The 21,922-nt window shown below is 39.2% G+C and overlaps 1 protein-coding gene across 8 annotated transcripts in view; it reads right to left on the bottom strand.

Moving 5' to 3' along the window:
- Positions 1 to 21,922, bottom strand: part of myo18ab (myosin XVIIIA b) — a 126,362-nt gene that overhangs the window by 14,785 nt on the left and 89,655 nt on the right. For all 8 annotated transcript variants that reach the window (XM_080289092.1, XM_080289094.1, XM_080289093.1 and 5 more), the window contains 12 exons: positions 21,582 to 21,709; positions 20,644 to 20,798; positions 20,348 to 20,471; positions 17,671 to 17,778; positions 17,399 to 17,491; positions 16,673 to 16,783; positions 15,420 to 15,524; positions 14,626 to 14,772; positions 13,677 to 13,790; positions 7,270 to 7,386; positions 7,065 to 7,148; positions 869 to 1,006 (listed from right to left, as the gene is read on the bottom strand). In XM_080289092.1, the coding sequence (XP_080145218.1) occupies positions 869 to 1,006; positions 7,065 to 7,148; positions 7,270 to 7,386; positions 13,677 to 13,790; positions 14,626 to 14,772; positions 15,420 to 15,524; positions 16,673 to 16,783; positions 17,399 to 17,491; positions 17,671 to 17,778; positions 20,348 to 20,471; positions 20,644 to 20,798; positions 21,582 to 21,709 (1,424 nt within the window). The remainder of the gene's footprint in view (positions 1 to 868; positions 1,007 to 7,064; positions 7,149 to 7,269; positions 7,387 to 13,676; positions 13,791 to 14,625; positions 14,773 to 15,419; positions 15,525 to 16,672; positions 16,784 to 17,398; positions 17,492 to 17,670; positions 17,779 to 20,347; positions 20,472 to 20,643; positions 20,799 to 21,581; positions 21,710 to 21,922) is intronic.

Below are 21,922 nucleotides of genomic sequence, written 5' to 3'. Positions count from 1 at the left end.
AACAGCGAAACAAAGAATCTGTGGGTGAACCAAACAAGAGGGTAGTATCAGGGTCCAACATCCTCTATTGGGCCCTGTTCAATGTGTATGATTAGTATGTGCCCCCTCTTGAGCTATTTGCATACATGCAGATTGAGACAAAAGCTGACCAAATGACTGACTGCTGGAAACCAGGCAGCTGACTGACAGGCTGACCGTTGCGGGATCAGCATATGCTGATGCTTTTAGGTAGTGAAGGGCTGTCAAGTAGCTCTTGTCCTCAGACATGCCTTGCCTAGTAGCATGGACCAGGGAACTTAAACACATGGGGTCGCTATAGCAAAAATACACTGATTCTTCCACTTATCAAATTCGGGGTTGATGAGTGGGGGAGTTCATTGCAAGTAGCAGGTTATACCCTTAACAGGTTACTAATCTGTTGCAAGATTAACACAGAGAAACAGACAAACATTCACACCTACAGTCAATTTAGAATCATCAATTAAGCTAACCACTAACTGCATGGACTGTCGGAGGAAGCTGGCATACTCAAATCAAACCCATGTAGACAAGCAGAGAACATGCAAACTCCACACAGAACGGTGCTGTTTATTAGTCGATTCAAACTCATGATCTTCTTGATGTGAAGCAACAATGCTATATAAGCACCATCATGCTGCTCATTACATTTTTATATATAAGTATTATCACAGATTATATGATTTAGCAACACTGATGGATATGTTTTTGAAGTGCAATACGTTTATAAGGTGAGCTTTTTCTGTTTCTACAGTTTCTTTCTGACGTTATTAGGATCTTTCATGCTCCCACCAGCCTCTCAAAAATGTCTACCAATGCCAGCAGCACCCAACCTGTGTTTAGCTCTTACCTCTAGGCGTTTGACTTGGGTCTTCTCAAACTCCAGCTTGGTCTCAAGCTCACGACACTTGGCTTCCTGCCGGCTGACAAGGGATTTCTCCACCATGGACTGCTCCTGGAACTCGATCTGGCTCTGGAGGGCTTGCATCTAAGACACAAATGTAGATATGCTGATGTTACTATTTAGTGCGACACACTGTCTAACGCTGAGCTTTCCTAATCAAGTTCAATTCATTCCAAAAGTTTAACAGCTATTTTCATTTAGAATTTTGTTGGCACACCTAGCACTGGGTATTTACACATCCTCAACACTGCCTTTACCATCCTGGTAAAACTGCACCTCAAGCATCTATTTTTTTTTAAGTCCTAAAATGTTTCCCATTTAAAACAGAATCTACCTAAAATTAAAATTACTGATCTTCAAGAAGAAACTGCAAGTGAAAGCACTTAATAATAAACGATTAACTTAACAGAAAATGTACAGAAGATGCCTTCTTGTTCATCTTGTCAGTTTGTTCTTTTTTTTCCTTTTTACAAAACCCAAAAGCATCTTGAGGATGCTTGGTACTTGGAACCGAGAATGTCTCAGTGTGTCAATAAGTCACCAAGTGTTCATTTTATAATAGCTGTTCCAAACTCCTTAAATATGATCTCTGATGAATGCTTTCTATGATACAGTAAACACAAACACACTAACACCAACACTGAAATCACCTGATTTAGCTTCAATGAAAAACAGCCATTGTGCCATTTTCACTTTTCTCCCTCTTTACACATGAACCAAACAATGTGTACAAGTTCACGTATTTCCCTCTCCTTTTATTTGGGTTCAACTAATGTGTTTGATGAAGAATAAAAGATCATGCAGCTGCAGTCATTACAAGGATGACAGTAGCGCTTGCCTGAGTATGGAAACCAAGCTGGCCATCTGTGTCCCATATTGTCAGTGTCAATGTTGCGTGAATGACACATGCATCTTCTTATAATGATCACAGTGTATGCATATATCTCTGCTCCTTAACTAGTTTGGATGAAACGTGCTATATAAACTGCTTAGGCTACAAGGAATATCAACATTTATATAACTTTTGAGAATTGTTTTTATAACACTTAACTGCTTGCAATTATATATATATATGAGCTGTTGTAGACGATCTAAAAATGAACACCATTACGCTCTAGTGCGACTGTGAATTGTCCTCTTATATATTCTACATGTTATGTTTGGTGTAATGTCAAAATAAATGGCAATGCTATGTGTTACATGTATGTTGTTACGTTACATGTATGTTTCTAAATACATTTTGTTAAACTATTTTTAGTGCAGTGCAACTTTGTGTTCTCATTTATATATGTGAAAAAGTCTAATTATTATTGATTAGTAACTGATTACTTTGTCAAAGAATATGTAGCTTGCAAAAACTAACAATAAACACATTTATGTACTATTTGTTTGGTGTTTATCAACACCTGTTTTTGCCATAAAAAAAAATAACATGATAAATGAACATGCACCTCTGTATTTCTATACACGAACAAAGCAAATAAATTCTGTAGGCCTGGCAAAAACTTCCTGTAGGGTCGTAGGTCGTATTTTTGCTAGTTATGTTGAGGATTGTGTTTGTCAAAAGCAAAGGAAACAGGCTGAGGAGAGGTACACATTAATCATATTCTGTAAATGAGATTTTTCACTGAACTGCAGTAGCAGAAACTCTAGAAACTTTCAGTGTGAGGAAAGCAGAGGGTCTACAGCAGCGGTCCCCAACCCCCGGGCCTCGGACCGGTACTGGTCCGTGAGTCGTTTGGTACCGGGCCGCGAGAGTTGAGGCTCCGGTGTGAAATGTATAGTTTTCAGGGTTTTTATCGGTTTTCAGCGTTATTTTGTTATCGTTTTTATCGTTAATTCTGTTTTCCTGGGTCTTTTCACGTGTGTTATGAATAAATCTTCTTTTTTTGGGTACCAGTACTAGTTTTATTTTGTTGTATTTATCCACGACACCTTAAAGGCCGGTCCGTGACAATATTGTCGGGCATAAACCGGTCCGTGGCGCAAAAAAGGTTGGAGACCGCTGGTCTACAGTATGAAACTATAGATAGTCACAGGACCATATAGTACTCACAGTTTCTATTCTGAGCTCTTAGGCAGCAGTAAATGGTCTAATTACTGCTGAATGTCAGGAAAATTGGTGGCAACCGCAACGTGGCAGGAACATGGCTTCATTTAGAAAGAGAATGCTCTCATGGCTGCATCAAAGCATACAACAGGGGTCGGCAACCCTGGGCACGCGTGCCGTAAACTGATGGCACGGCCATAGCTGGACTGGCATCCACACTGACATTCGGCATTTGCCCGATGGTGATTTTTCGTCTTTATGGGCCAATGGTTTTTTTTTTTGGCTGGGTTTTTTTTTTTTTTTTTTGGAACGGCATGGACAATGGGAAGTGGTGGGCTGGCCAGATGCTGGCCGCTGTGTAAAAATAACTCTGTTGTTTGGTAGTGGCTATGGCGGAGCTTCCACAGAGGCCAGCAGGTGGATGAGGGAAGGGGAGGCAGGAGGAGGAGAGACCTGAGTGTCAGGTGAACTGAACTTCAGGTAAGAAGTTATGACCTGCAGTCTATCTGGGTCAGATATAAACCAAGTTTAGGTGGAGTTTATTTTTGTTGTGCTGACTTTTTACAGTCAGTTACAATAACTCGTACTGCGTACTAGCTAGCATGACGGAGTTTCTATACAGCTGGGTCGGTGCTATGATGTTACTGATAGTGAACTTTATTTTATTCATAAGGTTAGTTAGTAGAGTTGCCAACCGTCCAGTAAAAAGACGGAATCCTCTCGCATTCAGAGAAAATATTATGCGTTTGGTGTTGAGCTGAGAGGGAACACAGTTTGTCCCGGACTTCAGCTAGAATGAAAAAGACACAAAGCTGGAGTTATTCTGTGTCTTTGCTGCACAGCTGCCTCTTCTTCTCTCATTCTCTCCCCTCCCTCTCCTGTTGCTACTTCGATCATGAAACTGATCAATGATCAGCTGATCGGCTTTTCTCTCTTGTTTGTTTATCGCTCACTTTGCGCCAGAAAGAGGAAACCGGCGGATGTCGAGCTAAACAACAGCAGCACGTTAAAGCTTGATCAGCTGTTGTTAGAATGTATTTAATATTAATTTCTAGTGTCAGCTGATGTTTGCTGGAGCCACAGCTGTAAAGCTGCTGGTCATGATGTCGGTTTGGATATGTGGTGAGAGTGAAACATGAAGATGAAACCAGGAGATGTCCTTACTGGATCATCAGAGCTGAACAGGTGATGGAGAAACAGGTTTACCTTTTAGGTGACATGAATGAGTTGAAGGGAAGTTATGAACTGTTTCTGAGAGACAAATAACACCAATATCATTTTCTAAGTAGCTGACAGCTGGTAACTGTGCAGGGGCGGATCTAGCAAAGTTTTGCCAGGGGGCAGGTAGGGCATTAACAGGGAGAGGGGGGCACAAAGAAATACTTTCTTATTTTCATTTAAAATGTCTGGCTGTTATTAAATAATTATCTGAAGCTTACAACCAAAGTTTTTATCTGATGTAAAATGTATAGAAATCATACATATATACCAACAAGACTGTGCATCACTGTCACAACAGCGTTTGTTTTCATTCAAAGGCTTTATGGCTTTAATACCTGGTGGGCCGATCTCTAGTCAAAATGCCCGGGACGATTTTTTGTCCCAGTCCAGCCCTGTGCACGACACGCAGTTAATTAATTTGAGCAGATGTATTAAAAAATAAATGGCCACACCAGCGGTGCACATCGCAAATTAGCTTGCATAGATACATTAGTCGTGCCTCTTCTTAATGACGGTATCTTAGCTAACAACCCCAACTACCAGATTCTACTTGTAATTGGCTAAAAAAAACATAACCGGTGAGAGGGACGTTGCTAGCTGGCAGTTTTTTCGAGCGATGTTGAAATTTCCACATTCCAACACTTCAAATGCTTCAGGAGCTGTCCGCTCAGCGCAGCATCAGCACCACGGAAATCCGTAGACTCGAGACAGAATTCACAATGCAGGTGTATGGACCAATGGTTTTTTTCTGATCAAACCAGAAAGCTTTAATGAGCAGCTGGATTTGTCTCACATCAACTGGCTGGACACAGAGGACATCGAAATGCAGCTGATTGAACTGAAAAGCTAGACTCTGTAGGGGTCAAAGTTTGCAGAACTACGAACTCAGCTGGAATCCACAGCTGTACGTGTTCATGGAGCTGCATGTTCACCTGCTGGACATCACTACCTGACTAGTTTAACTGTCCTCAGAACATTGCAGAGGCATTATTGACAGTATTTGGCTCTAATATCTGTGTGAGCAGATTTTCTCTCACACGAAGAGAGTCCTCAGGTAGCCGTCTGAATGCTGGGCACTCGGAGACCTGTGTCTCTGAGTGGGAGACCAGAGATCACATTAACATGTGTATCCCTGTATTAACAAACATGCCATATTGGCACAGTTTATTTTTCTTATCATTGTTGTGAGGATACTATAAATAGAATTTGCATTTTCTGTTGTACAGTTCATTTGCTGTTATGGAGTTCTTGTTATGGATAAGAAGTCTCTTTTTTTTTTTTGTTTCAAAATAGCTGATAACTATTCGCTGATAGCTGCCAACATCTGCGAACAAATATATTTCTATAAAGTTGTTCTATATAGTGTGTAACTGTTAGTATAGAGCGTTATTAAATTTATTGCTAATGCAATTATATGGCACATTGACTTCTGAGGAAATTTTAGATGGCACTCATCATCAGAAAGGTTGCTGACCCCTGGCATACAATATGATACAGAAAAATTATTGGGTGTCAAGATTTTCCTAGTTTTACACTGGTTGTACTACCAAACATAAAAGGTAAACCAACCCACTGTTTGAATTAAGCTATCCATATTTAAGTGAGCGCTGCAAAACTTGACTAACCATAAAGACCTAATGGAGTCCTCTGGAAGATGAAATATCCCCAAAACAGATCCACCTAAATTGTTCACATTTGACTTTTAAAGAGTCTCTAATTCAAAATTTTTATTTTTTTATTTTTATGTTTTGATGATGAAAGGACTGAATTTCTGTTCACTTACTCTATCCTCCTGTTCCTAGAGTATTTAAAAGTAGAATGGGAGGCAGAGCCTTCAGTTTTCAGGCCCCTCTTCTGTGGAACCAGCTTCCAGTTTCAATTCAATTCAATTTTATTTATATAGCGCCAAATCACAACAAAAGTCGCCTCAAGGCGCTTCATAGATACAGAGAAAAACCCAACAATCATATGACCCCCTATGAGCAAGCACTTTGGCAACAGTGGGAAGGAAAAACTCCCTTTTAACAGGAAGAAACCTCCGGCAGAACCAGGCTCAGGGAGGGGCGGCCATCTGCTGCGACCGGTTGGGGTGAGAGAAGGAAGACAGGATAAAGACATGCTGTGGAAGAGAGACAGATTGGATTCAGGAGACAGACACTATCTCTACTTTTAAGATTAGGCTTAAAACTTTCCTTTTTTCTAAAGCATATAGTTAGGGCTGGACCAGGTGACCCTGAATCCTCCCTTTGTTATGCTGCAATAGATGTAGGCTGCCGGGGGATTCCCATGATGCATTGAGTTTTTCCTTTCCAGTCACCTTTCTCACTCACTATGTATTAATAGACCTCTCTGCATTGAATCATATCTGTTATTAACCTCTGTCTCTCTTCCACAGCATGTCTTTATCCTGTCTTCCTTCTCTCACCCCAACCGGTCGCAGCAGATGGCCGCCCCTCCCTGAGCCTGGTTCTGCCGGAGGTTTCTTCCTGTTAAAAGGGAGTTTTTCCTTCCCACTGTCGCCAAAGTGCTTGCTCATAGGGGGTCATATGATTGTTGGGTTTTTCTCTGTATCTATGAAGCGCCTTGAGGCGACTTTTGTTGTGATTTGGCGCTATATAAATAAAATTGAATTGAATTGAATTGAATTGTTTTGTTTTTTGTTTTTTAATTATGCTACTCCTTTCCCATCTTTTCACACGTTTGGAGAACTTGAGTGCTCAAATAGAGCAAAAACATACTGCTTGCATCTCTACCATTTATTATTATTATTATTATTATTATTATTCCCATTTTCTGTTCTTAGACAGAGTAAAGCCTGGCTGACCATGCCACTTCTCCATTTTTATGCCAAGAACAAAAGTCATCATCTACCTTCTCTTGAATTTCCTGCTTCTCCTTTAGGGCGTCCTCAAGCTGGGCTTGAAGGTCACTGATCTGAGCCAGGTTCTGAGCTGACTGAAACCCCCAAAAATGGAAAACAAGGCATGAAGCAACATTTTATTGGATTTAATGATCATTTGAAATGGATCACAAACTTTTTATTGCCAGTGTACATTAAACAAGAAAGAAATCATACCTGGGCCACAGCAGCCTTGTGTTTCTTCATCAGCTCATTGAAGTCCTCTTGGTCCTCCTCCATTCTTGACTGCAGGTCATTCTTCTCTCTCTGCAGACGACTCAGCTGCTCCTCCAGCTGAAAAAAAAAAAAGATATGCCAAAGATCTACAGAGCAAGAAGGCAACTGCTTCCCCAGAGATAAAAAATTTAACTGTCTTCACAAGATTTAGATGAGGTAGGAGATCCTATACAATTCTCTGTCCTATTCAATGCCATGAAAAATATCTGCACACTTCTTGATTTTTTTTTTTTAGTTAGTTGTATATTTCTTGCACGTAAATGTTTCAGATCATTAAAGTAAATTTACACACAACAGCAGGTAGGATTGAAAACTTTATATCCTTAATAAATTAAATCATTATCTAACATTTTCATTGTGCATTTACTCAGATTAACTTTTTCTAATATTAAAATTTGCAAAAAGAAAGAAAGAAATCGGGGAGGGCATAAATACCTTTTCACAATATTGCATGTCCAATTACTCAAAGTAACATCTATTAATCTATTATTATCAGTTACTATGTTGTAAAACAACACTACCAAAAGAGAAATTTAAGATGTTGCAGAATATATTTCAAAGTAAAATGAATGAAAATATAAAAGAATGTTGGAAAGCGAGTGGAGATAAAATGGCTCACAATACTGATTACACATTAACATTACTCACTGTGCAGTATTTCTGCATTATGATGAATCCCATTAACGGGCATCTGGAACTGGATAAGTAACAAGAGTGGTTTCTAAAATTCAGAGCTTTTTAAGATCTTTTTAAATGAGCAAGTAAACTTTCTTATGCATCTTTCGCACCAGATGTACCATCTTTAACATAAAATGTGTGTAGACACCCTAAATCTACAGGAGAGACCAGTGACCCTTTGCAGAAAGCTCATTTATATCCACAATCTAATTCTTTAGTCATTAGCCAGAGTTCATGACCATAAGTGAGGTTGTCAGCATCAAAGTAGCAGAGGCCCAGTTCATCGGTCAATCTCCTGCTCCTTTCTCCTGTCATTCATAAAGAAGACTCCAAGATACTTAAACTCCTCCACTTGGGGCAGTCACTTCTCCCTGATCCAGAGACACTGCTCACAATACACCATCACAATAACTTTCTGGTGTGCAAAGTCTGTCCGACATCATCCCTCGTCACCTCATCCAACTCATCACTGGGCGGTGATCAGGTCCTCTCTTCACCCAAGTGTCCAGAACATATGACAGAGTGGACGATAAGATTACAAATCTTATCGTCACAATCATACAAAATTGACCTGCACCGAGAACACATGTCCTGATGCCACATGATCTTATGGACATCCTTCAAAAAACGGTGTTCATTACAGACAAACTGTTATGTGCACAGGTCTAATAACACCATCTTACAGGCTTTTCCTCACACTGTCCTTCAGGTCTCGCTGTGATTGCTCACATGAGCACTGGGGTCTCCCAGTAAGACAGTAGGACATCTGAAGTTGCAGGGAAACAATCCTCTGATCTGCTCGCAAAATTCCCAATGTACAGGAAGCACACTCAGGGGGATACGAAAATGCTCATCCCTGCCAGCTGCCTCCAGACTGGAACAGAGTCCAGCCCTCTCCAAAAGACTGGATCCATTCAGACTGAGATAATTAGTGTAAAATAATTAGTATTACCAGATTTAACAACAGTTCCCCGTGTTTGTTATAGACAGCATTAATTGTGATTGATTTTAGTTGTTACCATGTCTAGAGATTGTATTAATCATCCAGACAGTTTCTGTTACGTGTGTGGTTCATTCATGACTGAAGCACAGCGTCACCCAATTACCACAAACCTTAAGAAGACCTACAAATTGTGCTTTGGCTGTCTGCTGGATGACCAGGATAAATCTTGGGCTCCACACGTCATCTGCAACAGTTGTTCCAATGGACTGCGTGACTGGCTAAATCTGTGAATGGCCACAATGCAGTCCCGATGATGTGGCTGACATAGAGCCTACATATGCTGCTCTAATCACAGAACTCAGCAGAGGTTATCCAAGCTCCCTGATATAACCAACATACCTAATTAAGAGACTGGCAGCCTGGGAACTGTGCTGAAATAATCCTATTTTTGTAATAACTGGGATAATATACAAAATAAGAGGAGAGGTTGTTGGTGCAGGGCAATGGATCAATAAATCATGACTAATGTGACTATGTGAAAATGTTAACAAATCAATTTAGGCACAGAGTTAACGCAAAGAGCTAGTGACACTCAGCGCTTAGTGAAAAACAGTCTAATGGGATAGAGAATGATCCAAACATCCATAGCTTCAAAATCGGGGTTTAGATCATAAAACTAAGATTTCATTTTATTTTTATATTTATTTTTATTGAAAGCACCGAGTGCTTAGGTGTACCAAGATGCACTTGATGCACTAAAAATATCCATGCGGAATCTGGGGCAAATTCATTTACATATCACACTTTCTTTTTTTAATCCACTGTTGAGTGCTTTTATCAGTGCTGAGTGCTGATAAAAGCTGCGAATGCATCTCCATCTCTGGAGCATGTGATGGATACTTGAAAAAAGTGCCAGTAACCAGCATCAAACTCTCATTTAACAATAGACTGTTAGTGTAATTTCAGCCCAATTACATGGCCGGGCTCTTTGTTTTTTTCTCTCTTTTATTTTCCCTCTCAGATTGCTAGAAGCTCTTTGTGGAAAAATAAAGCTGTTGAAAACATGTGTGACAATTTTCTCAAAACACTGCAATTACAATGGGAGAAGCATGCAAGCGGCAGCCATCTAAAAGAAATGTCATTTGCATGATTTTATTTCTACTGAATTGCAGTGTGTCATGTAGTTAGGGCTGCATAAAAAATCCTCCATTTATGTAATTACAGTTTGTGTTATCGGTTCTCACAGCCTTTTACTTTTCCAGCATGCTGGGTGCATGAAGAGGTCATTCTCAAAGATACCATTTCAAAAACAAACAGCTGCTGGCACAGTGATCTTGATTCCTTATCTCATCTTATATACTCCTCCTTCACATTTTACTGAATAGATTACACATTCTGTCAAAACAGTTAAGCAGTATTAATATCCCAAGATGAATATTTTCTGCAGTACAACACTTCTCAACGTTCGCCAAACATCCTGAGAAAGAACAAATGACGGCTAAGACATCCAGGGTAGAGGGACAGAGGCCATAACACATTCTAATTTAACACATACTGTGAGTAAGTCTGAAGAGGAAGAACATTATGCATTAACCTATTAAAATAATCCACTCATTCTCTTCTGGTTATTCTTATTCAAGACAACAGTGATAACCACCATGCCACAGAGAAAGTAACTGACATCTATCACTCCGGAAATGATTGCAAACCACTTCGAGCACCATTATCCACAAATAGGGAAAACCTGGAAAAATAATAAACCTTTCCAAGGGTGGCCAGCCGACTAAAGTTACTCCAAGAGCGCACCAACAAATCATCCAGGAGGTCACAAACGAACCCAGAACAACAGCTAAGGAACTGCAGGCCTCACCTGTCTCATTTAAGGTCAGGAGTTCATGATTCATCTGTAAGAAACAGACTTCAAGAGGCAAATATGGTGGGATAGTGTGACGGACCACTTGCCGTAATTGATTTAACCATAAATTCTGCTCTCTACCTCAAAATCCTGAAGGAGAATGGTGGCCATTTGTCTGTGCCCTAAAGCACAAGCACCCTTGGGCTATGCAGCAGTACAATGATCCAAAATACGACAAGAAGTCCACCTCTGAATGGCTCAACAAAAAGCAAAATAAAGGTTTTGGAGTTGTCTAAAGAAAATTTAGAATTAAATCAGATTGATATGGCTGTGCATAACCTCAAAGAGGCCTTTCACGTTCAAGAACTCTCCAATGTCACTGAATTAAAGAAGAGTGGGCCAAAATTCCTCCATTGTACTATGAATGGCTCATTGCCACCAATATCAAACACTTGATCGCAGTCCTTGCTGCAAAGATTCAGACAACTGGTTATTAGGTTGGTAATAATTACTTTTTCACACAGGGTCAGGTAGGTTTGGAGAACCTTTTTCAAGTAATAGTAATAATAAATAAAATGAAAAGTAAGAAAATACATGTACTGTATTTACACAAGTTCCCTTTATCAAATACAAAATGCTCTTTGTTGATCTGAAACATACAAGTGTGACAAAATAAACTAAAGACTAAGAAATCGCCTTTTGATTACACTGTATCTTCTCTCCTTTTTGCCAGTCGGCTGTTCATTCAAAAGTATTTTTGAAAGAGTGTGTGAATATGAAATGTGGTGTTTCGGTGTACATAGGGTACTCTGACGTTTTCCAAACTATGACCTGGGTTTCTCTGCCAATTCAGTTAATACAAAAACCTTTTATCTTGTCCAGATTTAACTGTGTTGGCTCAATCTAAATGCTCATGCAGCTGAATTCTCAGCGAAGCTCTTCATTAACCTGCATTCACGATGACACTAATTAGAAATAATTAGCAACTGAAGTGAATGTTCAGTGCCATTTCTTCCAGTTTATACATCAGGACAAGCAAGGCAAGCACTGCCTGCCCAGTGAAATCTAAAAATAGGTATCGATTAAACTGTACTGCTCCACAAATGATCTCATGTTGCTTCTTTGAACTCATCCTGTAATTTACTGCCATCTGGTGGTCACAGTTGGCTAGCTGAACAAAGAGTCACCAGAATCTAATTTCTATTATTTTCATGGTGACGTCGAAATAAAATAAGAAAAAAACGTGTGGGGCCAGTTTTGTAGCCACCTGCTGGCCTGTTCGTGCCAGTGGCTATTTTCACCAAGCCCAGTTACGAGTTCACCTGGGAACTAGAAACACTAAATTAATTATGCTTTTTTCTTGTCGTCTGGTTTACTAGCTTATTATTTTGCAGATTTAGATGATGAAGATTGTAAATAATAAACCTTTATATTAATATTTAAAAATATAAAAGGTAAAACCTTTTTTTTGGACCCATAAGCAAACATGGGAGCAGTAAAACGTTTTCCACCACTGCTCTGGGGAAAGGGTACGTTGGGCACTGGAAGTAATAATATATTACACGTCCAGCCAGGAAGGACTGCAGAAAGCTAAAAATACCCACACAGAGTGCAGCATGAATAAAAGAATAAAAACAGCTGAACACAGGTGTATTAGAATTAACTGGTATTTATATGACACTTTTCTCTTCTTACAACTGATCAGCTGTTTCTGTAACGCAGTGTAATTAATATATATTTATACTGATTTCTTTACTTTTTTCATTTCATTTTTTTGCTCATTGACTATAAAGAATTATGTAGAAGTTAAGCTTCTTCTACATAATACATACACTCTACACTCAACACTCTATAGTGATTATGTGAAAATGCAGAAACTACCAGAAGCTAAAACTCTTCAAACCACCTTCAGTACAAACAAATTCCTGACCTTGCACCTCTCTACATCTGGCTTCAAGTACAGTGTGCAATGAAATCAATAAAAGACTAGAAGTGTGCAGCAGGCTTCACAAGTTTGGCAGATTAATAGAAAGCCAAAGGAACATTTTATTATATAATTATATGATTAAGTATTGATATGTAAAGCCATCCGTTCATTAATTCCATCCATCCTTCCACGATTTGACTGACTATAATGGCATAATATTCACCTAAAATTAAAGTTAATCTTTTTGTTATTTAAATTGGTTTTAGCAATAGGTGAACAACCATTGTGTGATAGACAGTCGTTTCTTTTCAACAGGCAGGAGAAGAACCAGAAGGAGATTAAACTTCACAGAGACAGAGAGTAAGAGTAGAGTAAATGACAGGCAAGAGAAACATTGGAGAAAGGAGAAAACACACTCTGACCGATGTGTGAAAACCAGATTATCATGGGAACCGGGCTTAACGTAAGATAAGTCATTCCGAAAAGGACAGAAAATATAAAGGTCAAAACAGATTATGAGCGTTTCTGACAGGAGCAAACTAAGAAAAAAACTAAGGAGCTAAAAATGGCTTCTTAGAAGAAGAAGAGAGTTGTATTTTGCAGTGACTAAGAAAAATCTCTTCATGAAAATTATATTGTCTTTATATGTAAATATATTAAAAAAAATTTAAAAAAGAGGACCAGAAAGAGTAAGATGAGCTCAGAGGGGTCTCACAGGAAACAGGTATGTCTTCAATCTCTCACTAATCTCTGGCTAAAAGTAGAGATTCAACATATCTACTGATACCCCTCTACCACCACAGATGACATCTTAAAGAAAATGCCCTACATGGTTGAGACAGCTTTAGCTTTTTCTTAGGAAGAATCCTAACCTTCACCTAAGACTGCATGCTGAAAATTCTCCTTCTAAAGGCTGAGAAGGAAATCCAGTGAGCTGTACTGACCGCCTGTTTCGTTTTGGAAATGTCCTCCATCTGAACATGTAGGTCTTCAATCTCCACCTCCATGGACTTTTTAGCTTTAACTGCAGCTGCACAGGTGAACTCCGACTCCTCTAACTGAAACACACAGACATTGAGGAAAAGAATGAGCTCAGGACGACTTCACAGTTAGTATCCCAGTAGATATATTACAGTTTTTTAATGGATTCTGGTCCCAGTCAAGAATCCAGGTGGCTGGGCTTTATTTGGAAAATCTTCTGCTTTGGATCAGAGGTTTTCAGACGGTTCAGTCCCGTAAGAAGGCACAGGGGAGTTGAAGTGAGGCCACAGACATGAATGCTTTGAGTCATAACTCAATCACATCAGGGGGTGTTTTACAGCTTAAAGCCTGAAAAACTGTCACAAAAAATAATCCAAGATTATGCTAATTACCATAACAGGAGCATAAAATGTGTTGACATGTAAATGTGCTGGTGTCAGTATTTGACTTCTTTCATTCTTTGGTGGTTTTCTATCTAGATATGATGCACTGGTCTGCATTGGTGCATCATATCTTTATTCTCTTCCCCCTCTTTCTTAAATAGATAACTATCATATCTGATATCATATCTCACAGTACAATAATATTGAATGGGTTGCATTGTTGTATTTTGTCATGTTTCTCAGGTCTTTGTCTGAATTTCTACGAACATTATTGCTAAGGATTGTCTTATTGCATTGGAGTCACACTGGGTTAAATATGTACACTTGGGTTTTAAGGGGTATTTATTATTTTCTTCTTTTTTTGGGTTGTATGGAAGCCCCAAACGCAATTTCATTGTTCTTGACAATGACAATAAATAAATACTACTATCTACTTAGATTAGGGGTCTTTCCATTTTCCCACAAGCCACAGATGATAGCATGTTTTTGAAACTGCTGCTGTCAGTAATTTATGAAGTTGTGGCTGTACCTGATTCTTGAGTTGGGCGATCTCCCTCTTGCTGGGTGCGTTATTCTTTATGTGGTCCAACATGATCTGGGCATCTGCTAGCAAAGCCTTGGTTCTCTTCAAGTCCTTCCTCAAGCGCTTTTCAACCTCTATGTCACCACCTCTCACCTGGGAACCAAGATGACCAAAGTGTGACTCAACTGACTGAGTGGGACAAGTTATGGTAGTTATAGTAGTTATAGTAATACACAGTGTGTTTTATCATTAAAGGAAGAATCCTTAGATTATCTAGCATACATAGAACTTTCTGAAAAAACTGAAATTTCTGAATTGATAAATTAAATTTGGCTACAGTGAAACACTACATACGAAGAAAGTAACAATTTTAACTACTAGATAAACTTTAGTAGTTTCTTACTTACTAAAGACAATATTCTTTGCATTACAAATGTTTTAAGTATGTTTGAATAAACAAATGAATTATTACCTTAGCATACATTTGCAAAAATGTCTAAAAAATGTCTAAAAAATGTAGTCTAAAAGAATATCATGAAACGAAATGAGTGATGCTTACATCCCTTGATAACACAGCTCATTTTAAACATAAACACCTCACACAACTTGTTAAGTTTAATTTATTTGCCCATACTCATATAAAATTGGATCTGCAATCAGATATGTAAATTTTCTTCTGCTATGTCCACAAGGCCAAATTTTGCTAAAACCTCAGGTCATGTCAGATATTTGCTTACAGTTTTATTTCTTTTTTTACAGATGCTGCTCCGGTTGCATTGCACTGTGTTCATTGTATTTACCTGGTCCTGTACAGACAGAAAGTTCGACTCCAGCTCTCTCTTCTCTTTCAGCACCTTCTGCTTCTCATCATACTCCTCTTCAAGCTGGACTTCCATTTGTTTTAGCTACACAAACAGACACACACACAGTCGTAATGCAACTGTTCAAGAACCTTTTACACAGTCACCATATTAACATATTATTTTCACATGCCAGCAATAGTCAATAAAAGCTGGTTTGGCTCAATTTGTTCACTTAGAAAGAGAGGTCACTGCAAATCAATACAAAGTGAAACTGGGATCATAATGCCCTGTCATTGAACAGTTTGAGTATGCCAACAGTGGGAATCGTGTGCTATGGCCTTCAGCTATTAGACTGCCAACTGAACATTTATTGAAGAATTGTGGACAAGATTGACGGCGCTCTCCACCACCATCACTGAAACGACAAATGAGGGAATTACTTTTGGGAAAACGGTGCCTCATTAGGCCCGCAGAGACCCATGAGATGCAGATGTTACATGTTCTTGTGACATGTAACATGTAATAGCCCAACACCGTATGAACACCTTTTTCCCCCATTGTCACCCATGTGTACATGGAAATGTGCCATATGCCAAAACATCCTTGGACAAGATACAACAGCATTTAGGTGCACGTTGGTTATATGAATGAGTGCGAATGGGTGACTGAGGCAGGTACTAGCACCAGTCCATTTAACATCTTGTGTCATTTAATTCATCTTGGTAGTTTCTGGATTCTTGGTGAGTTAAGTTTATAATCTCAAAAAAGAAAGGACTTTTTTTCTCAAACCTTTCAGAGTATTTCAAGAAGTGAAGGCTATTAGTAAGGGTTTGATTAATTACACATTGATCCTACCCTGTGAGTCAAGTCAAATCCACCATTTTTAATTCTATTGCACATTTAAAAACAATAGCTGTTCTCTGAAGTGCTGTGCACCTAAAAGAAATGTGCACACAAAGTCAAGCATCAAGGAAAAACATTTAAAACAGGGTACATGTTAGTTCAACGGTTTTCTGTGGTGTCTAGAAACCTCCCATAAACAACACTGAATTGATAGCAGCTTGATTGGATTTTGTCATATTGTTGTCATCATTTCATTTATCCTTTGCTGTGCATGCCCTTACAGCTAATTTCTCCATCAGTGTCTCTGGATCTAGTCTCTAGCTGTGCCTAAAACCACAAATTTTAATCCTGCTTCTCCTAAACACTTGCTGACAAGTGTTACAAAATGTGAAAAAGCACTTTCTCACCTTTTTGCTACATGACTGTCTGATCTCCTCCACTTCCTCATCTTTGCTCTCAATCTCCTTGGAATGGGTTTGACGCAAGCGCTCCATCTCCATCTCAAGACGTAGCTTACCCTGAAAGAAACACAGACCAGATGCTCTGGACTCACTGTGGCTTAAAGAAGCATAATGTTAATGTTCCGTCTTTGCCTTGATGGAGGTATGTGTCCAATGCCATTCATATTTCACAAAATATACTAGCAATATACTAGCATGACTTTCAGAAGGAGTTGAATGTGTACAAAAACAAGAATCATTACATTTTGGTGCAGATTTTGAAAACTTTCTTTAAAGTTGCAGGATACTGGACTTGGATGTGGATGCACACTTAATGTCCTTTTTGTTCATCTTTGTAATCTAAAAAGCATGACTACCATCCTTAATACTAGTCTAAAAACAGCCTTAAAATATCATCCAGTTAAGGAAATCCCAAAAAGCTGGTCCTGTTCATCTGGACGTAGTGTTTTCAGTGGGAGAAACGTTTCGTCACAAATGACATCACTTGGATGACTTCATGATCCGAGAAAGTGAATTGGTCACTTGAATGAGTGATGAAACGTTTCTCCCACTGAAGACGCTACGTCCAGATGAACAGGACCAGCTTTTTGGGAATATAAATTAAAAAAATTTACTAAGCAAAAATACAGCTTTAATTGGAGTTTTTTTAGTTTTTTCCTTTTTCGTGTGTACCTGCTCCAACATCTGGATGGTACCAGCCTGCTCATCAAGCTCTTCTTCTTGGTCTTTCACCTTTGCCTCTAGATCACGAAGCTGCTTCTTCACCTGCATAGAAAAAAAATGTTCCAAAATGAATACCTGATATTCAATTAATAAATGAATGCACCATCATATATCTATTTTAGTTGAACAGACAAAGAACAGTTTTGATTTTTTGTGGGTGTGGACTGGCACAAACAGATGGAGTGGATGGTTTGACTAACTAAAAGAGGAATAGGACAGACCTTGGCCAGTGATGCCTCATCCTTTGATTCTTGGGAGTTGAGATCCTGCAGCTCGGCCTCCAGCTGCTCCAGCTTCAGGTTGACTGCACAAGCTTCCAGGTCTTTGTCCTGCAGGACAGGTGATTAGAGTCAGAACACAGAAAAGGGAACTGCCACATGTGCACGATGGGGAAAAGTTGAGATACTCTGCTCTACACATAGCCACAAAGTGGAAACACACAAAAGGGAAGTTACAATTACAAGTTAAAATGACAAGCTTGTTCTCTGTAACAAGCACAGTATGAAGCTGGAGGTCTTTACAATATATTACAACTGCAATCAAGAGCTACAAGTTTCCGTGGATAAAAATTGTAGACTTGGCATGAGTTAGACACGCAATTAGAATAAAAATGTACAGTCTTGTATGAGGGGCCGTACAAGCCAAAATTCATACTTTCACTCTCACATAGTTTTATTTTAATTTTTATATTTAGATATTTTTATTCTTATGTTTACACATATTTAACACACACATTACAATATTGTGTTCTCTTATACATGTATTTTAATGTACATATTCACAAATTTTCACTCTAACATACATGCATTTTCATTTATGCATTCCTACATTTTGCTCTCATTTACATGCATTCAATATGCATTTAATCTCCCAAATAATATATATATGTAAGAAGAGAATGCTTACATGTCTGAAGAAAATATATGTATGAAGAGAATAATGTATGTGAATGAAAGAGTGTAGTGGAAACGGAAGGCTGGGTGTCTGTACCGCTGTGATTGGCTGGAAGCACGCGCAGGTCACTTTCAAGTGTCTGACAGCATGGAGGGGGGAGAAGAAACTCGAGTTCTTCAGCAAGCTATCTATGGCGTTATTTTTGTGCCACTATTCTGAGCGCAAGTAAAAAAAAGTTTGCAGGTGCAAGTGTTGCATTTTGAGGAGAAATTTATTTTGAGTGAAGAGAAGAGAGCAATGTGTTGCTCGTGCTTAACGCGATTGGTCCCATACTTCAGCTAGAATGAAAAAAAGACAAAGCTGGAGTTATTCTGTCTTTACGTTGCACAGCTGCCTCTTCTCCCCTCAATCTCTCTCCCTCCCTCTCCTGTTGCTACTTCAATCTCTCTTGTTTGTTTATCGCCCACTTTGCGCCAGAAACAGGAAACCAGCGGATGTTGCGCTAAACAACAACAGCAGCACGTTCAAGCTTGATCAGCTGTTGTTAGAATTTATTTAAAATTAATTTCTAGTATCAGCTGATGTTTGCTGGAGCCACAGCTGTAAAAGCTGCTGCTCATGATATTGGTTTGGAAACATGAAGGTGATACAAATCATACATATATACCAACAAGACCGTGTACGTCACTGTCACAACAGCGTTTGTTTTAGTTCACAGGCTTTATGGTTTTTCCTATAATACCTGGTGGTGTAGTCGGTGATTTTTTTGTCAGTTGAGCCTTATATATTATGTTTAACCCGAGCGACCACCCGGTCAGCTGGTGGGTAACAGGCATCTCTAAAAACGTCAGAGCACTTATGCAAATATGTGATGTCTTGATGAATCGAGCAGGTATTAGAAGTTTACACAGCACCATTCTCGCATGAAAATATCTTAAAAGTTTATTTTGTGACCCAGACAGAGTAATGTTTCAAACTCCGCCACTCGGTTCCTCCGCCACTGCCTCGTTTGAGTTTTGGACGAAATGGATTCTGGGATATTGCATTTCGTCATCTCGAGCTGATTGGAGACCAGAACAGCCAATCAGATATTTTTGCATCCAAGTCTGTGATTGGCTGGTTTTGTGGCACAAATGTAACACAAAGAGTTGAGCGCGCACGGGCAGAAATGTTGAGAGTGCGAGCAACACATTGCGAGCGAGCGCAAATGCAAAAACTGAGCGAGAGGGGCTGTTGTGTGTGTGTGTGTGTGTGTGTGTGTGTGTGTGTGTGTGTGTGTGTGTGTGTGTGTGTGTGTGTGTGTGTGTGTGTGTGGATAATAGCAAACACTGAAATACATTTTTTGCACGCAGCAATGAATTTTGTTCACTCAAATTCAGCTTTTCTTCGCTCAAAATAAATTTCTCCTCAAAATGCAACACTTGCACCTGCAAACTTGCGCTCAGAATAGTGGCACAAAAATAACACCATAGATAGCTTGCTGAAGAACTCGAGTTTCTTCTCCCCCCTCCATGCTGTCAGACACTTGAAATATTGCAATGTGTGTGTTAAATATGTGTAAACATAAAAATAAAAATATCTAAATATAAAAATTAAAATAAAACTATGTGAGAGTGAAAGTATATGTGTGTGAAAGAAGAATGTATGTGTGTGAGAGTGAAAGAATGAATTTTGGCTTGCACGGCCCCTCATAATCTTGGATCATATTGTGCAGCCATCCTGGTAACTACAAAGGAGGCCCAAACAACAATTTCTTCTTGCAGCTTTAAACTTAAACTCACAATGATCACACATGCTCATCTAAACATACTGATTGTCTTTACTGCTCAAAGACAATAAGTGACCGAGTAAATACAAAATCTAAATATGAGTAGGATGCTGAAAACTTTAAAATGCTGGGGTATCTGACACTAAATAATTCACAAATAACGCACCAAGTCCCAAGAAAAGAAAAACCCCTTCACTAAAGCAACGTGCCACAGTGTAGCCCACAGAGACACAGACCTCCAGCTGCTGCCGGAGGCCGAAGACCTCTCCGGTCAGCACGTCTTTCTCTCGAGCCAGTTTCTCCCTCAGGCTTCTCTCCCTCTGCACCTCATCCTGGGCTGCACTCAGCTCACTGTCAAACCTTTCAAAAATACACACACACACACATAAAACACTGTAATTTATTTACAATTACTGTTGTTATTACACCATTACTAATGGGCCTTCCAGGAACCAGGCAGAGGTAGGTAAAGTAATAGAACTGTGTGATGACATGACAGGTAAAACTTGACTGCGTGTGTTTGTGTACTGACTTCCTCTGCTTCTTCTCCAAATCATGGTTGCGACTCTGCTGACCCTCCAGGTGAAGTTTAGTGTCCTGCAGCTCGGCTGTCAGTCGCTGGGCTTTCTTCTTCAGCTGCTGGATATTTCGCTGAGACTCCTCATAATCAGCCTCCAGGTCACTGATCTGCACAAAAAGTATCCTCAATATGTTAAGAAGCCTGTTTGATGAATGCATAAAAAATACAGTCAAGCAGTACGCAAGCAATTTATTGTTTTTAAAACAGCTTATTAAGACCATTGTAGCTTAAAAACCACGTGGGGAATGAGATTAGTTTTCAAATTAAAAGAAGAAAACTGGATTTATTCCAATGTGCTTTCAGTTATATAGTCATAAATGTGCTTGCTTTGAGTGCAAGTGTTTGTTTTGCTTAAGGATACTATTACCACTTGCTGAGCACTCTTACTGCAATAGATGCTCAAATCAAATTATAATTTCTAATCAGATAAGTGAGGATGTCACTTGTGATTTAACCCAGATTCACCCTATCATCAAAGTCTCAGAAGAGACAACAGTTAAGGCCATTTAGCAAAGTGTGAACAAAGCAAATCATCTTTCTTGCTGTCAATTCCTTAAAGTAGTCACAGTTTGCATTGATGACAGCTATGCACACGTCTGGTAAGAACTTAAACAGCTTCATGACATCATCACCTGAAATAATTAATTCCCTTCTTAATGTGTTTAAAACTAACCAGCTATGTTGTTATACCTTCGTTATCTGGGAGCCATGAAAGTATGTGTTGCATGTTTTGGTATGACACATTATATTGTCAGAATATATATATACTGAATAACTGTTTCTGTAATAAAATAAGGAAATCAGAGTCATATAATTAAGATAAAGCCCAAGATTTTACTGTAAAGAAAAACTTGAATTCTGTTCATAAATATGTATCAGTGTCCACTCACCCTCCTCTCCAGCTGCCGCTTGTTCTGCTGCTCCACCTCCAGTTTGTCATCAAGCTCCTGCTGCAGTCTCTTCTTGGTGAACTCGATCTCCCTGATTGCTCGCTCATACTTCAGCTTCCACTCTCCTCCTGTGATATTTCGTACTTTTATTGTCTACATCATGTGCTCTGTCACTTGTGCTACCCCATGTACTCAATACCACACATGTATTTACTGTATCCAGCCATAAAAGACATTCTGAAAGGCTGAGAATAAAAACATTTAGATGCTACGAACTAAAGTCAACCTTGCTTAGTCCAAGGCAAAACATCTCCAAGGATATCTTAAAGCGATTCATACAT

The sequence above is a fragment of the Astatotilapia calliptera genome, chromosome 14 (genome assembly GCF_964374335.1).
Source record: "Astatotilapia calliptera chromosome 14, fAstCal68.1, whole genome shotgun sequence".
In the NCBI taxonomy this organism is placed as follows: Eukaryota; Metazoa; Chordata; class Actinopteri; order Cichliformes; family Cichlidae; genus Astatotilapia; species Astatotilapia calliptera.
The sequence above is the reverse complement of the archived record's forward strand: the minus strand, read 5'-3'. Positions and strand labels throughout refer to the sequence as shown.